The sequence below is a fragment of the Aythya marila genome, assembly GCF_965140915.1.
Source record: "Aythya marila genome assembly, chromosome: 4".
In the NCBI taxonomy this organism is placed as follows: domain Eukaryota; kingdom Metazoa; phylum Chordata; class Aves; order Anseriformes; family Anatidae; genus Aythya; species Aythya marila.
The window spans coordinates 32,213,456-32,231,146 of record NC_139045.1 but is presented as its reverse complement, the minus strand read 5'-3'; the positions used below and the strand labels follow the sequence as shown (position 1 = coordinate 32,231,146).

Genomic DNA, 17,691 nt, shown 5'->3' with positions numbered 1-17,691 from the left:
AACTATGGCCACACATGGCAAGGCTGTGGTGGGTCTTCACCAATTTCTCTGGAGCAAAAATTTAACTATTACTAAGACAATCTGGAATAGTCCAACAGAAATACATAGGAATTCAAAGCAGCTTTTTTTTTTTTTAATAAATTAATTCAAAGCACTTCTGTAATTTGGAGAGATTAACTTCTTGCCTATATTTTAATTTAATGATCAGAATAACATATTGATATACTACATGTCTCTGTACATCTGCTTTCATGAACTGAATAATCTCCAAGTCATCAACTAGAAAACTAGCACTTACTGACATGAGTGGATTAGTGGGGTTATAGGTAAAAAGAGAAACAGTAGGCACTAAAAACTACTATAAACCTTTATTAGAAAAAGTTGGTTTAAATCTGATACTTTTAAATACATCTAAGTGATATTATGACTTTGAAATATTTACATTACAAAATCATTCGAAACAGCTCTTTGACAAAACAATTGCACATACAGCAATTTCATACACAAAAAGTAAACAATAGCTTTTCATAGCCTTCCATTGGTTTTAGCACTGAAAAATATTAACTCTTTTGATCTCATAAATCAGTAGATACCTGGGAATGCGTGACTTATGACTACCTAGAAACCAAAAGCAACCTTCTTTTTGTGGCATTAATGGAAGGTTATGTGTTTGAGTGCAGGACTGTTGTGCTATTAACTGCTGGTGATACCAGTAACTCTGTATTTGTATTTTTATGGAGGTGTTATTTCTATGTTGTTGAAAACCTTCCTTAAGGTATTGATTTCATCGCATCTAGGAGGATGCTAGTTCTCAATTACCCTCCTTCTTATCTATATGGTTCTCAAATAAGTCTTCTTTTGGGTCTGTAGCCTTCTGTTTTCTATAGAACAAAAATTGCTTACTCTAAATTAGATATCTAATTGTCCTGAGAAATGTTGGTAACAACTGCTCAAGTGCTTGAATAAAATAAGGGAAGAGGTAACAGTTCTTCAGGGATCATCACATTTGCTGAACGTAGTGCAAGTGACTTCCTATTTGTGTGTTTTTCCTTAGTTTCTACAGAGGAAAAGTAACTTGAGCTATTGGTTGATGGCAAAAAAAAATAAATAAATAAATAAATGGTGGGATGGATTGGTTTAGACCAGGCAAGATGATTAGGATGTAACAGCAGAGGCATAGCCTGTATTATCCATGGCAATATTAAAATAATCCACTACAATACTACCTGCTGCCTGGTTGTTCTGTTCTTTGTTTTGTAGGCTAGGGGGCCTGACTGTGTGAATCATTTAGGGAAAAATTAAAACAAACAGAAGGTATAATGTTAGTACATGTAAACTAGAGTATTTTAACCCTTTGGCTGTACCAGTGTAGGACCAAAATGGTCTAAATCCCCTGTAATTTAGTCCACCTAAAAGATTAATATAGAGATCACCAGTGTATGCGAAAGAAAATGAGCAGGAACAGATAAAAAAAAAAAAAAGTATAAAACAGACTTGATTGAAGTGCAATTGGCAGGTTAGTATCAGGAGAGGGGATTATTGGATGGGAGTGAGGAAGAGAGGAATCAGGGCTGTGACCATGCTGAAGCTTCATCCATAACTGCTGGGGTCTGCGGAGATGCTTGGCTGTAACCTGAATGGATGCTGAGGGATGGCCTTAGAAAATGCTGAAGTCTACATAGAAATGAAAATAAAAGAGATACTAGAGGGGTGAAATGGGCAGCCTGGAGAGGCAGTGGGGTTATCACATCAGTCTCCAGAGTCTGTTGTTAACACTAGGAGATCAGAGGGAAAGAACAGAAAAGCCATAGAAGTCTCTGTTAAGGGAAAATAGAAATACTAAAAATCATATTTGCAGAGTACTGAGGGACCTATTAGAAGTATCCATGACTATCCTGCAATACAGATTATTCAACTCGTGGTCTCTTTTGCATCAGGAGGGCAGGATTTAATGAAGTCTTAACTTTTCAGTAGTAACTCAGCAACTTTTAGATTAGATCTGCTGCCTTTAAAAATGGCAGGTAACTTGTATCCAGAATTGGCTACAGAAGTGTCCAAGCCCTTATTTTTCACTTTGAAATGGTTAGAAAGTTCTGGAAGAAGGAAAGACATGTCCTGATGTGATTTTTTAGAAAGGGTAAATGGCATATTTTTTTTTTATTGAGCTCTCACCTCAAGATCAATTCTGGGCAAAAATGATTTTAAAGCTTGAGGTAGAAATTGCTGATGATGATCTTCAGAGTAAGGGTTAATGCTTATTAACATAAGTTGACAGAAAATGTGTTCCCTCCAGTTTTACTTAAATCTTTCAGGGAAACCAAATGTCAAAGAAAATTACTTGAAACTGTGCAGCATTCTGACCACTTGGGGATTAATAGTAAGTCAAAACCAACAGGATATATGCCTGACAGTCTGTTTTCAAGTACTGTCTCCATGCACTGTGGTTCATTATTCACTGTCCTACATCCATGGCTAGGACAGGGTGAAGGATCATCATGTCATGGTTTTGTTACTCCACAGAATGGGGTTGGTAAGTTTTTTAAGTCAATGAAAAGAACACCACAGGAAGAAGTACAGGCCCTGGTTCTTTGTCTGAGCTGGGCTTCAGCTGGCTTCTTGGAGAAGGCAGCACCTGCTGGATAGGGGGTGGTGTGGGCTGGAGTAGGGCTAGAGGTGCCATGGGATGCTGCTGTTGCAAAAGACTGCATGCCAGACACACAACCAGTAAAGAATAATGGTCTCAAAGCACATGTTTTTCCTCATGAAAAACTACAAAAAACATTCTTCTGAACATCTTCTGATTATTGCTTTGCAAGCTGTAGGAAGACTTAGCATAGCAACTTAGTTCCGTTGGGAAGAAAGTGCTAACAAAGCTGCTCCTGGAAAATATCCGCTTCCATTTTTTTTTACTTGCCTTAATTTGTCTTCCCCCTTTTCCCCTGTGATTGTATTATTGTAAATCAGTGTTCTAGAGAGTGATTTTCCTGTCAGGAACTTGTGAAAATGTTTGAAAAAAATGTTTTACATTTATCTCTTACAACATTTTTTCAAAGTTAAAAAATCATCCAAGCAAGGAAAATTAATTTAGCATCACCCATATTAAATCCAGTATGTGCAATAAATTGTCTTGGAACAATGAGGAAATATTTACTCTTTGAGGAAATTACTAGTCAATTCATATTCAGTGATGAATACATTCAGGAAAATGGTTAGCTGTAAACACTTTGCTGTTTGACACATTCTCAATTAGTCACAACGTTGACCCCTCCTCTGTATCTGTCAGATGGTAGTGAGCATTAATTGTCATCCTAGGGCTCTGGGGGTTTTGTTCATTTGCTCTCTTTAACCAAGCTAGGCACGAACATATATTAATGAAATACTTGCAAGCAAAAGAAAACTGAGCAGAATGAACAGCTGTGGAACAGGAAGTTTCTTGTTTAAATCGAATATGAGGACAGGTAGGATGTGATATGGAAGGATCTAAGGTACCATGAGATGCAAGTTTTCAATACAGTGGAGGGGAAGCTTTGCACAGACATATCCAGTTTTGTATGCTGCATACTTAAACCACATCAGTAAGACATGCCACCCAAAATCCACGGGAGTAATACAGAGTTTGTGCTCCCAACTTGAGGTATCTCAGGAGTCTGACTTTCCAGTGTCACTGAAGGAGAGCAGGCATGTTGAGAAGCCTTCCTATGTCTTTCAGATATTCCAAGCTCAGTCTTCAAAACCTGAAGCTGTAATATTCTTGCAGCAGAAGTCCTTGGCCAAGTGGTTAGGAATAATGCATGCTTATCTACCAGGTGTGTTTGGTGTGAGCACTGAATTGTTGAGTCTCCCAGCCCATTTTGATGAGGAGAAGCATTTTCAAGCTGAGTGTGCCTGAAGCAGGTTGCTGTTGGTGAGCAGTGCTGCGCAGGAAGAAGTGCTGGGTGGTGAGATCTAGCACAGTGTTGGGCTGTGGAGTGGGTTAACTCAAAGGCAATATTGAAATAATATTTTTAATTTCTATGGTGTCTTTAATTTGAAAAACAAAATGCTTGCTAGGAGGATTGTGCCCTTGCTGGGTTGTAGGCTGCCTCCTGGCAAATCCTTTGGGAGAGCTTCAGCTGCTGTCTGTCCTCACAGCTGTCTGTTAGTCCTAGTCTTTCACTGCCCTAAGCAGAAGTCCTGTGCAAATCAGTGCACCATTACCAAAAAACAAATTGAAAGTAAACATCACATCAATATGAGCTCAACAGTCTGATTCAAACACACTAAACCAGTGCAATCCAGAATTGTGGGTGCTGTTTAAATCAAAAAGAATGAATAAACAGCCCACCGAATTCAGCACATACATGCTCTTAGCTGTTGCACTATGCAGAGAAGGAGAGCGACGCAGAAACATGGACAGCTCTTTTTTGGGGTGGGGAAAATGTTTCTCTTGACTGGTCACTACAGAAGGAATTTAAGTCGACCTCCTAGTCCTACTATAGCACTTTTTTCTTTTTTTTTTTCCTCTTGATGTTTCTTCTCTGAAGATTGTAAGTAGCAGGGCACAACAAAAGCATTTGCTCCTCCAGCCTTTTGAGATGAATCATGTTTAAATCCAGTTCATCCGGGATCTGGGGTCTGTCAGCTCGTGTGCTGCTTCCCTTTAAGCAGTTCTCTGCTGCCGTGACTTCATGATTCACCATCACTGGGTGTACATGGAAGAGAAAGAAACACCGGTGTCAGGCTGCTTGTTTGCTTGTCTCTCAGCAGAAAAAAATATGCAGTAGTGTCTGTTCAACCCATGAGAAGGTGTGAACAGAAAACCAATGTCAGCCATGCAGCACACCAGGTGAGCCCATCTGTGGTGCTACAGCCTGTGAGCAAGGGATGATCCCACTTTTATTTTGGCTGGAGGCTATCCAGCACGAGCTTTCTCCTGGTCCTAGACAAGGACTGAGGAATAAAATCCCCTCTTCCCACGCCTGAGGATAACATTTTACATGGTTTTCTTACATATATATATATATATTAAACCTAGACTCATAATAGATTAATTTTCTTTTTGCCCCTCTGATTTCTGCCTAGATAGCTTGTTCCCTAGCACTTTCTTCATGTTTAGTTCACACAGACATGAAAAATGCAACTTCTGTTATCAGCTGGATGGATTTCCATCAGCACTAACAGCAGGGTTAAAAGCCACTGCTGAAGTTTAAAGGGACACAATCTTAATATTTTTCATGGCTTTTTATGATTTTCCTAAGCTGAGGTGCAGGCTGGGCAGAGAGGATTTCTTCCTGTAATGATTTGTTCTCCACCCAGACAATCCCTCTGTAGGAAAGACCCATCTTTTTTCTGGACAGAAAAAGCAGGAGGGTACCCAGAGGGTGTGATAAGGCAGGATTGCTCTGCCAATCTCAGCACCCTACGGGGGCGGGTGCTGTGCCTCTCCTTGCTGGGGGGGGGAAAAGTTCCCCAGAGAAGAGATTTGTCGTGTGCCCTCCCCTTCACCTCACCCGCTGTCCTGTTCCTGTGTGCGCAGGTATCCTGGTTGGGATTTTAGCACTAGGTTTCACGTGCAAGACATTGATATATATTTATAAAAGATCATATACATGCAAAACGTATCTGTATACACAGATGTTTTATTTAGTGAGCTTGTGTGCAGGGCAGATGAGCACCACCTCTGAGGGAGCTATGGCTGTTGCACCTTGCCTCTGATGCACAGCTCCATAGCTTTGATGCCTGTAAGAGTTTTAGCCAGAATAACAGCTTTCTTTTCACTTGCTTCATACTTTTTCACTTCTTGTTTTTCTCAAAATTGGTGCTGAAACGTGTTTATTGGCATGTATTTCTTTTCAGTACTCAGTGAAGAGCTTGGTTGGGGAAAAAGTCCTCTTTGGTTTGACAAGTTTTGATCACAGAAATGAACGGGCACCAATTTGTTTGCCAGAAAATGGCACCATTTCAAATATACTTCCACTTTGAAATGAAGCACATTCCAACATTTTGTGTAAAGTGAACTTTGAAAAAGTAGTTTTAAGATAAAGCATTAACTTACCAGTATTTCAGCACCATATTGGTCTTTTCTTAAAACCTTTTTAAAATTTTATATTAAGAAGTCACTTACTCTGCAAAGTAGTTTTGGAAAAACTTTCATTCTGGAAATGCCATTATTGTGACAGTTTGCCTCAGATGTTTTCAAAATGCTATCTTGAAATGCTACCTTATCTAAACTAGTTCATAGCTGAAAGCATTTAAGTCTTAATTGAACCCTCCAGCAACTTGTATGAAGGAGGAAAATAACACTCAGCCACTTGTGTTCAGTGAGGCACTGAGATGTTTCCCGTACTGAACTCTCAAAAATAAAATCTTAACTCTTTTTGTAACGTAATTTGAGAACAAATTTTCCTAAAGTAAGCAGTCTTCCAGTAATAATCTTGCCCTTTGTATTCAGATAATGTCCTTTGTCTGAGCAGTTCTGAATGTTGGCAAGAGAAATCTCATCTTCCTACATGGCCTTGTTTGCCTTCCTACCCTTCAGAGGCATCACAGCTGGTCCTAGGACACCAGCTATAAGAAAATAAGTTTTTACTGATGTGTACCTTCACTCAGACTGAAACACCCTGATCTGAACAGGGCTGCCATTAGGAGTCAAGGCTTATGCCTGGATGCAGTGCTTCAAAGTGGTGATATCTCCATCTTACAGGTGGGGCACCCATGGGAACACATAGCCCAAAGGCACTTGTAGCCAGCTGGGAGCTAAATCCCCACCGCTTGATGGGGTTAATGGCAGTAGAGCACAGAACCACTTTAATGAGGACTGTATTTAAAATGCCTGCTGAAGTTGGTAGTCTATGGTGTTTTTTCTCAAAATGACTCTTTCTGTTCTGGGAAGGAACTTGGCTGAGGATGTCATTGTGCCCCAAAAGCCTCTTACTCCCCAGCTGCTTGCAAGCTGACAAGCTGTCTGGATGGCTGTTCTGCATCCCTCCTGGCCCCTGAGCTGGCTGCAGGGCAGTGCTGGGAAAATCCTTCGGGAAGCTGCTCTGGGTGCTGGTGTTAATGCTTCAGGAAGCTGTGATTAAAGGCTGACCGGTGAGGAAAACTCTGTCTGTGCAATGTGGTCATCTGTCTCACACTGGTTTGCCACTGCAAGGCTAGTTAGGGGTGTGATTTATGGGCAGTGACTGGCTTAAAATTAAAGGAGTATCAAAACGTTTGAGTTGGAATCAGTCCTCATACACAAGAACTTTAAAACCTAAATAGGCCCCAGAACCAGTCTTTTATAATTATGTATATAAAAAAATGAGACTATTTTGGAATGACTGACATCGATCATGTTTCTTCAAATAACATAATGAATTAAAAGTACCTCGGGTTGGCCATTGATTCTTTTTCTTCTTCTCTTACAGTAGGCAAACATTCACAATCAGCTGAAACAGGATGAGAAACAAGGTGATAGTTACTCTTGGCAGTTACTCTGCTTTATTTCAAAATCACATCAAACTTTTTTTGTGCAGCCACTCTAGTACATAAACCTGCTCTTCTGCATCGTTTTATCTATTAAAATCTGCATGTTCCAAGCAGTGTAAATATTTTGTGTTTGAAATCCTCCTTCCCTTTGATAGGTACTGTGGTAACTTCTCTGTTAGATACGTTTCAGTTGTTTGTGTACACATAGGCAAGCACACTACCTTTGAGGACTGTTTCCCACGAGCTACCTTGGGAGGATCATTTGTTAGCCCTCCACAGCTTACAGCTGCACCTATGCTTCATCACCCAGTGCCGAATTTAGGGGTGAGGTTTAGGGAACATTACTGAAAAAAACATACTGCAAAATGTTTGCTCCCTTCTGTCCACAGAAATTAAAAACTCAGTGTTTCCCTACGTATTGTACTTGATGCCTTAATTTCATGACTGACCCTTAGAACTTGTTTTCAGCTGGAGATTATAGACCGAGAAGGTCAAAACCCCGTCATCTGGAGAGTTTTGCTAATGGGAAGAGATGCTCCAAAGGGTTTTATGTCCTAAAAAACAAAACATCTCTAGGAGGTCAGACAGATGGGCTGTTTGAATGGAAGGCAAGGGACCAGGAATTTAAAAATGAGGCTTCAGCATTTCCAAGCCAGTGAGAAGCTGTTAGCATGGCTTGTTACATATCAGTTCGTGATCAGGTCCCAGCTAATTCGCCCCAGCTAATTCACACAGAAGACCTGTGCTTGGGTAGGAGAACCTTGAAAGAGGATGCAGATCAGAGATTCTCAGCTGGGAGAAAACTAGGGAAAAATAGAAGATGCTTGAAAAAGAAATAGCTAAGAGGGAGTTGAAGATGCTTCTGGTGGTAGGCACAGCGGGTACCAAGTGCTGGCAGACTCAGTGGGGAGGATGTAGTCAGGGATCAGCAGCAAAGAGCAGCTTGTGCTTCATGCAGCAGAGATGGCAAGTCAGGGAAAGGAAACAAGAAGAGGAGGGGGGCAGTGATAAGATCTTGGCAGTGATTTTATGTAAACAGTGGTCTGAGCTACGAGTAAATACTTGTTTCTTCTACAACAGCACAATGCGAACCACAGAACTGTAGAAACTCTCAAGACTGAAAGGACTGGATTCCTCATAGAAACTAGGATCCAGCATTAAAATGTGCATTTAAAAATATAAATTCTGTTCACAGCTATACTTGTTTTTAACAAGTGCCTACTGGAAACTCAAAACATTTATGATATTCCCTCATATGTTAAAAATAAGCTCCCACACAAACTAAAATACTCCTCTGAACAATCCTACCCCTGACATTCGTGCTGCTATTTCTGTAGTAAAGAGTAAAGAACACAACTAAAAATGTTTTAGGAAAATCAGTGACACAAATACAAAATGCCTTACATTGGTTTTCTACGCGTGGGATCTACGTCAGCTAGAAAGAGAGGGATGATGGAGTAGAGGGGTTACCGTGTACCATTTTTGTTCATGCTGTTCATCCACTTATCAAGCTCTTCCATTTCTATCTCCATAACAGAGGGGGTGTCTTCTTCAAAAATAGGACTTGAGAAAAAGACATTACACAAAGGCTTAAATCAGAAAACATTTAAGGCAGTAGTTGTGCATGATTCCCTCATAATTCCAGGCATTTGTGGCCGCTCTGGAAAGCTGCCCCAGCCTAGACACTTAAAAAGGCATCGTCATAGCTATCCAAACTCTGTATGTATTTGAATATCACCATTTATTCTTCTCTTTACCAATCATTCCTGTAGTCACATGGTAGAAAAATTGTTTTTAGCACCCCCCCAAAACTAATTTAATATCATTATGTTGATTATCGGCAAGATGGAGCTCTGTAGAAGTTATAGGAGCTCAATAGTAATAGGAGCTCAATAGAAGTTTCACTGGGAGAAGAGCTGCGCAGATCTCAGCAGGTTCCTGCAGCAGCCAGAGGATTACTTCCAGGGCAGCTGCCTCACATAGGGCAGCCTTGAAAGATGGGGAAGCTGGACACGAAGCTTATTCTGAACAGCAAGAGGCTGTGGTGAGCCCAGGGACCGACCTCTGCTCGTGGCATGGCCATATCTCGTGGTGGCTGGTGGGGCCAGGGGCAGATGCTGCATGGGTCCCCGTGGGGCAGCTCTCGCCCGCCCCATCCCGCTGCCTCTCCTCTGCCTGTTGCCTGAAAGATACACCCCGAAGTTGCACGTTAGCCACCTCTAGAGGGTGTTCACTGCAACGATTAGGGGAAAATTTAGCAGTGTTTGGTGCGTGCTTAAATGAAACCAGACAGTGCAGGGGGCAAAAACCAGCAAGCCTGTTAGAGTTAGAGAAATTAAAAAAAAAAAAAAAAAAAAAAAAAAAAAAGATATAAACTTTACCTTTTTACGTTTTCACTTCCCAGCTCATCTGGAAAAGAAAACAAAAGTTGCTGTTCACAGTTATGCTGTTTGTATATACACTCTCTATATTATGGGCAAATCCTGCACTAGGGTCACTTCAAACAGGTTCTGTTTTCACAGGGCGTAACCATCCACTTCTAGATGACAGGCAGCACATCCCGCCCTGCTTGCCTGCCATTTCCAGAGCAGCCCGTTATGTTTAATCCTCAGCACACTAAATGAAGCTCGCCGTGAGCTCAGCCTGCCAGGGGTTGAGTGGATATCAGTGCCACAGTGGACAGGAAGACAAGCAATTTCCCCTCCAGGGGTTCTTGAAGTGACTGAAAAGCCTCGGCCCGCAAAAACTCATGTTCTATTGCAGCCTCACCCTGTAGGGTGAGCACTGAAGTCACCTTGCATGGGGTTACCAAGCACAAGGACAGCATGGCACAGCCACATCCCTCATCCATATGGGAACTGCGAGGAGCCAGGGCAGCAGCACCAGCTCTCGCTGAGGGACTGCTGTGTGAGTCTCCTCGCTCCTTTTCTGCTTGGGAGACATGGAGCTAAAACCAGAGATGAGCACCCTAAATGGGGCATCCCGGTCCTTGAAATAGCATTTTGTGAATGATGTTGAGCATGTGCTAAAGATATCCTCCTGATGCAGGAGAAGAGAAATTTACCTTGCTTAGACTTTTTCCTTTTATGGACTGCTATAAAAGCTATAACCAGAAAAATCAGCAGGGCCAGCAGCACAGCGGGGACAGCGTACACCAAGACAGATGGCTCCTCCGTCTCTAGGCTCTCGTTATTGCTCTTGTCATGCAGTTCAGTGGTTGGAATGCTTTCCGCTTCAGAGCTGCCTTCAGTAGGCCTTGTAGAGACCAGGACTGGCTGGGTGCTGCCCACGGTTGTATAGGACATAGGAGTCACAGCAGGAGAAGGTATCACTGTGGCGGTGGGTAATGTTGGTGATCCATAGCCAGAACCATCCTCGCTGTTTTCGGAGCCTGCCAAACATAGGAGGACAGCTTAACATTGTGTGGGTTTTACTGGTGCTATCAGAGAGTCAAAGCATGCAGTTTTAGTATTCGTTTTTTACTTGATGTCTTAAAAAAAAGACAATTAGCAAATGCACACACACACATGCGTGAAGTCTGGGCCACCAGATGCCAAATTACACGTGGAGTTTGTGACAAAACCTTACTGTGGCAGGGCTCTTCAGCTGCCTTGCACAGGGACATGTCAGCCCCTGTGGTCTGCCTGCCCACAGCTGCCGTGTTTGCCCTGCAGGCTGACATCAGCTCTTGTGCTCTCCTAAAAGCCTTCTGCTGCCCTGCCCAGCATGCTGTCCCTCTCCACGCTCAGCCTGTGCCTGGGGAGACCCTGCTCCCAGGCTCACCAGCCCCTCCAGCTCACTCATTTCACCCTGTTGTGCCCTCCTCCAATTCTTTAACCCTGTCTGGCCGTGCAGCAAGGAGGAACGGGTCTAAAAGGAAGCACAAAGCCTGCGGGCGCTGCTGACTTTCACTTCTGCATTGGCTGGAGGAGGTAGCAGCACAGGGACGGTACCAGCTGCACACGCAGTTCACAGTGGTAAAGACACAACGCTGCTTCTTTGTCATAACTGTGAAGGTTGCAGGTTTTGAATCTGGATCCAGGTTTTGGTTTAATTTAGCGTACATTTTGCAAGGCAATTGGCCAAAATTGGCTGTATTGTTGATACTGAAACAAGACTTTTTGATGCCGATTAAAAGTCCTTGTTGACGGTCATGGGATTTAAAGCTTGATGGCAGCACAGTAAATTGCGGCCTGTGCTGGATTCCATGCTATTGCCAAAAACCCTGTGGTAGCCAGGGGCGTGGGAATCAGTCCCTCAATAAATTACACCTACAGGTTTCCAAATGCAAATTAACTGCTTGAAGTGAACTGGTGACTTTTTATGTCACCTGCCCTTTCAGACAGGGCGCCGCTGTGGCACAGCATTTATGCCGTAACACAGGACAGGACAACATGACTTCTGCAGCGACATGGTGCTCCCTGCTCTCGTCAGGCGCTGGGCAGCCGCGGTTTCCACTCGAGCTAGCAAGAGCTTCAGGTTTTCAGCACCTCAGCGCTGGCATTTCAAATCTCACAGGACTGGATCTGAAAGTACTTAGCATTTTAAATGCTTTAGTAAACACATTAATCTTCATAATGGCCCTGAGAGATGAGCAGTTATCATCTCCATTTTACAAATGAGGAATCAGAAGGACAGGAATCTGTCCTTCCCAGGGACACCGAGCAAGAGAGGAAAACTGGGGTGAGAGCGCTATCTCTTGCTTAACCCACTCTGCAGCACCTCCTCGCCACCCAGGTCTGCCTCAGGAAGGAGGTGAGCATCTCACAAGACACGAACCCCAATTTCAAATGAATGCAATGCTTCGAGTGTGGCAGCAGTGATTTATCTGGATCTTTGTGCCACGCTTATCACACAGGCACCTGATTGTTTCACCCTCTCCTGAAAGCTAGGAAAGAATGTTAATGCTTCATAAATAATTTTAATACTCAGTAAATAATGCCTAATACTTTAATAAAATATTTGATACTGCAAAGGTCACCAGCCTCTTCCACTGCAGTAAGACAACAAAAATGTTAGCTCTTCAATGGCAAAATGCTTCACGTCAGTAATGTCTGTCACTTTCTTCCCTGCCTAGTATTTCAGTGCCTTTACAGGCAGTGACCCCTTACGTGTGTGCTCCTCAACCTGCTCGCGTGAGCTGCTGGCTCTCATTAATCCCAGCAAAGAGGATGGGAGGGAAAGCACCTCTCCATTATTATTTTTTGGCCATATATATTTGCACCGCAGTGCCACAGGACCATTCCTGTGACCTTGCTTCCTCTTTCTCCTCTAGCCATCCTCCTTGAAACCTGTCAGCTGCCTTATTTGATATGTTTGCAATGACAAGCCCAGTGCTAAAAATAGCACAAAGGGTGTGGGGGAAATAGTTTATTTTCCATTTACTATTAGAGATAAAATGGATTTTCCAAATGTCTGAAGCATGATGTGACTCTAAAGCAAAAGCAAGCGGTCACATCTCATTAAATGCAGTACTAGGCTTTCAGCTACAGCGCACATTGTGTTTGATTTCCAAGAGAGACGTTTCCAATGTCTCTGTTACTTTTTATTTGCCTGTTTTTGAGCTGTAAAGCAGATTTCAAATCTGTTATCTCTGTGTGAAATAGAACTATCTTTTCTAGTCTCCAGACAAAGAAAGTGGCAAATCACAAGGAGTGACCTTGTTGCCTCGTAATTTTGTTCGCTTTACATAATTCCAGGGCCAAAACACCATCTCTTCTTTGGGCAGTATTTCCTCTTACTAAGGCCTTTTCTTTGAGAGATTTGAATGTGTCTTTCAGCAGCCGGGCAGACAATTGCACAAGGCTCTTGCAAAGATATTGCTCCAATATCCCGTGTTTCACCTGCTGTCTTGGCACATCCCAGTGAGGTGAATGAAAGGTGGATGTTGCAAGGTTTGGAGCATGGTCAGAGAGTGCCTGAAAGCTGGAGAGTTTGTGGGATGTTATTCAAGCACTTTCTCCATGCTTGGAGAGAGACAGATCTGCTGATCTCCATGTAGATACCTCCTCGATTTTGCAGAGCACTTCTTGCTGGGCTCAGCCTTGTGCTTTTGGCCAGGTTCTGACACACGCACCCAGTGCCTTCTGCACGTCATCTTGAAGGAAGCTGATGAGGGCACAACACAGCTTTTTCCCAGCCCACATCACCACTTTTTGCCCTTGTAAGAAGGATGAGGGGCTGGCATGTGGCTGGGCCCCATCCTGATGGGGAGCTGGGCATTGCGTGAGCACCTGACTGAAGCAAGAAGCCAAGGTGTTCCCACCACCAAGAGGATCTGGGCACCAGGGGGCCCGAATGCTTGAGCAAGCAGCAGCAGTGGCTCAAAAAAGGTTCCACTACAGTTGGTATGAATGACAAAAGGGCTCTGTCCCTCTATGCAGGTATCGTGGTATGAGGCATTGTTCAGAATTTTCTCCTTAAAAAATACACTCGAGTGACTGATGGGTTTTGCAGGTGCCTCCAAGCCTGCCTTTCAAGGGAAGTAAAGGGGGCTGAACATCCTGAGTGGCTTTGCAGGCCGGGATCAGCAGCTGTGCAGCAAACAAACAAACAAACAAACAAGCAGCATTTCTGCTGTAGCTGCCCTTCTTCCCCTGCGGTTTGTGTTGCGGCACTCCGAGGAGGTGATAGGAGCTGCTGGATGCAGCAAGCAGGCAAACAGGTTTCTGGCTTCGGCTGGATGGGAGGCAAAGGCAAATGGCACGCAGTCAGCACGCCGCGTTCTGCTGGCAAGGCCCTGGCCTCCCTCCTGGGCTCGCACTGAACTCAGACGGAGTCTCCGAAGGGAGCTTTTCAGCTTGCACAACAGCTCCTACGTGCCGAGCAGAAGGCTCGGGAGAAGGCGACAGAAGAAGCCGAGCCTCCGAGGCCACGCAGAGCAGGCCAATGTGCCTCCTCCCGGCCCTGCCGCGCACCACACACACTCCTACGGCTCCTCTCCGCCCTGGGGCTCGCCTCGGCGGCTGCCTGGCACACCCCTGCCTCTCGCCCCGCCAGCGGCGCCCATGGTGGAGGTGCCGTGCCCGCCGCGGTCGGCCGGGGCCTGCCCGGGCCGCGTGCTGCTGCAGGCCCCGCGGGCTGGCTGCCGGGCCCACGCGCCGCCCGACGGGCTGAGCCAGCGTCTTGGGGCGGCTCATCCGCAGAGAGGATCCTGTTACAGAGGGGTGTTAGGGAGTGCTGTCTGGGTATTACCCCGAGCGGGGAGAGAGGGTTTGGGGTGCACTTCTTGGCCAAGGAAATGGCTTTCTCCTTGCTGCGTGCCCATTCCGCCCCAAGTGCTTTTTAAACAGCAGATGTGGTCCTGCGTTTAGAGCCAGACTGTGAGCCTGCAGCCTCATCTGTCACCTGAGAGCTAAACGTTTTCCATACAGAGTCATGTTTCTTTTTTTTCCTTCTGTTTGATCCTGTGCCGTTCCAGCTCCACATCAGTGGCACCTGTGCAACTCCACCACATCCAGAAACTCATGGTGCAAACCTCTCAGTGTTCCCTACTCTCAGCAGTACCCCAAAATTAAAAGTTCAGCAGCTCTGAAGGCTCAGCTGCAGTCATAGAGGTCTCTTGAGGGACAACAGGCAGGAGTCACTGACTGAAATTTAGCATAAAATCTTGCTGACGTAAAAGGGAGATTTTCTGAAATGCCCCTGAAGCACTTAAATAAATGCAGTAGAGGTTAGTGTGTCTGGTTGGAAAGGAGGAGGAGGAGGAAATAAAAACAAAGATTTGTTTGTCAGAAAGGGTTCTCATCTGCTTTTAGGGGGCTGCACTTTGGAAAGAGAGAATATATAGCAAATCCTCCTTTCTTCTTGTCTTGCTCTGTGTTAGAAGCTATAGGAAGGGCCTCAATATTTGCTTCTAGGCTCGGCACACACCAGTGTAGGTGTTGTGCAAACCCCAGAGTCCCTTCCACCCAGTGCCAGTGCTGGGACCTCAGGCACACTCACAGAGCTGCCGCCCCAGAGTAATTGCAGTGCAGCTGGGACAAAACCGTCTGTTCATCATAATCCAAATGGCGAGGTGAGGATTTTACAAGGCTCCAGCAAGGTATGGGAACACGGTTTATAAAGGCTTCCATCTGCCTTTAGATCTGCTGCTAGATCTAATCTTACTCCTATCACCTACGTTTTTCAAAGCTCTTTCTAGACAGCAGAGGTGAGACCGTGGCGATCCCAGAGCTTCTGCCCCCTTTCCCAGCACACTGCTCTGAGGGAGGCAACAGTGTCTGGGACTGGAGGAGAAAAGAAGAAAGCTCCCCTAAAGCTCCTGTCCTGTTGATCTGTAAGCAAAAGCAGTCAGCAAGAAGGATGCACCTGGGAGGCCAGCCACAGCAAAGGTGCTCCTGGCCCACCTGCAGCCTATAGGAATCTCAGTAGAAATTTTAACCCCTCCAGTTCAGTTTCCCCAGAAGACCAAGTGAAAAACTGCCCTCAGCACCAGCCTCGGTTGTGTTCCGGGGCTGCTTGCACACCTTTGTGGGGGGGAGAGCAGGGATCCCCCCTCTTCTCCATCACCTTTCTCCAGCAGCGCAGGGCTTGCTCAGGCAGCAGGGGCTGACACCGGCCAGGCTCCTGCCCAGCTGCACTTTGTGCAGGGAATGGCAGCCCTTGGGGGGCCGGGGCTCAGGCAGCCCCCAGCACATGGAGGTGATGGAAGCACAAGTCTGACCTCAACGCATTGCGCAAGTGATTTCTGGCAGCTCCCCTTCTCCTCTTCACACTGCACGGCGGGGATCTTGCCTCTCTGCTTCTCTGGCACCTCCATTTTGCTCCGTTCGTGACAGGATTTTTCTTCTCCCGGTCACTTTGATCAGGAGGCACGTGCAAAGCTTGGAACGCATTTCCCTAGCACGCCCGTAGCACAGCAGGGCTGCATTAGCACAGGCAAGACCAAACCATGCCGTAACAGCTCGCCTAACTCATTCTTACAGCTAAGCACGATTGCTAACCGCGATAAGCTCCGCAGCATGCCTGGAGCCTGCAGCCTGGTTTTACAGCCTGGAATAGTGCTGGTTTTCAGGAAAAAAACAACAACAGCAGCACAGTGCCACCACCTATTTCCCCAGTGCCTTTTCAAGTTTCCATAGAAGCTCAGTGGTAGCGGCGAGCGGCAGTGCCTCTCCCTGCTGCGCGGAGGGCTCTCCCTTCCCTCCCAGCAGCTGTGACGTGCTTCTGTCCCTATCGAGGCACTTGGGCAGGGATTTGCATGACGCCAGGGGGGCATGTCAGCCCCACCAAGGCAGGGTTTTCCCCAAGCAGCCGCCTGCATCAGGCAGTCCCGGCATGATGAAGGGCAAGCGGCACAACCCACCCTCTGCAGGGGGCTGTAGCAAGTGCCTCCAGCACTCGGTCATAAGCAGCTGTCCCACCTCGTGGTCCTTCCCTTCAAAACACCTAGATCCCGGGTGCCGAAGGCTCGGCAAGACAGATTTCCAAATATTTGTCTCCAGAACTGTGTTTTCTTTCATTGAGCAGGTTTCGGGTCATCAGCACCGCGGAAATCAGCAGCTGGCTTTTGGGTGGAGGGCGAGCTGGGTCTTGAGCTTTGCTATGACATAGCATATGGCTGATAGCATGGGTGTGGGGTTAACAAGGTACAAGAAACGATTAAAATTAGACCCCAAACACCTGGTGAGCCGGAACAGAGACACCAGTTCCCTGCACAACTCAATGTAAGATCCACTGTGCAGGCTTACATCCGAGGAGAAGAGAAGAGAAAAGGGCAAGCCGCGACTGGGAAGAGGCGCAGCCACAGGCAGCAGCGAGCGAGTTCCCGCAGGTCCCCTCTCCCCGAGGGCAGCTGTGGGTGTCACCCCTGGGCCAGCCCTGCCAGCAGCATGCCCGGGGCCCCCACAGTAAGTGAGGTTTGCTTGGCCACTCACCGTTGCCCTCCTGGGCGAGGAGCAGGGCGCTCAGCAGCGGGACCCAGCCGGGTGGCTGCATGCTGCCTCGGCCTCCGCGGCTCTCTCTGGGCTTCTGCGGAGCATTTACATTTCCTGTTTCCTGCCCCGGTGCCTCTGAGTTGTATTTCTCCAGGAGATGGGCTCCGTTTGATTGTTTTTAGGAAGTGATGTAATGCCGTCCGGGCCTGTCAAGCAGGCAGGGATTGCAAAAGAGAGAGGAGGTAGCTCTTCAAGCACCGCTCCAGCACCTGTGGGCTTCCCGCCCTCCTCTCCACTCCTGGCTGCCGTGCACCACCTAATTGCCAAAAACATTTCCAGTAATAAGCTGAGGATGAGGAGATGA

At 45.8% G+C, this 17,691-nt stretch overlaps 1 protein-coding gene across 4 annotated transcripts; it reads right to left on the bottom strand.

Annotated features, from left to right (window-relative positions):
• Positions 1–386: 386 nt before the first annotated feature.
• On the bottom strand, positions 387–17,424 carry TMEM154 (transmembrane protein 154). Of its 4 annotated transcripts, none has more exons than XR_014317353.1 (7): positions 17,328–17,424; positions 10,514–10,840; positions 9,831–9,858; positions 9,512–9,631; positions 8,854–9,012; positions 7,349–7,409; positions 387–4,681 (listed from the first exon to the last, which is right to left on the bottom strand). XR_014317353.1 is itself a non-coding variant. In XM_082758655.1 (7 exons), exons 1-7 carry the CDS (start codon positions 17,386–17,388, stop codon positions 4,666–4,668), a joined length of 699 nt encoding a protein of 232 aa, XP_082614781.1. In that variant the 5' UTR covers positions 17,389–17,424; the 3' UTR covers positions 387–4,665. The 4 variants fall into 4 exon arrangements, 2 of the variants coding, with proteins under 2 accessions (XP_082614781.1, XP_082614782.1); XR_014317354.1 differs by having other exon boundaries at positions 8,920–9,012; XM_082758655.1 differs by having other exon boundaries at positions 8,927–9,012.
• Positions 17,425–17,691: the final 267 nt, after the last annotated feature.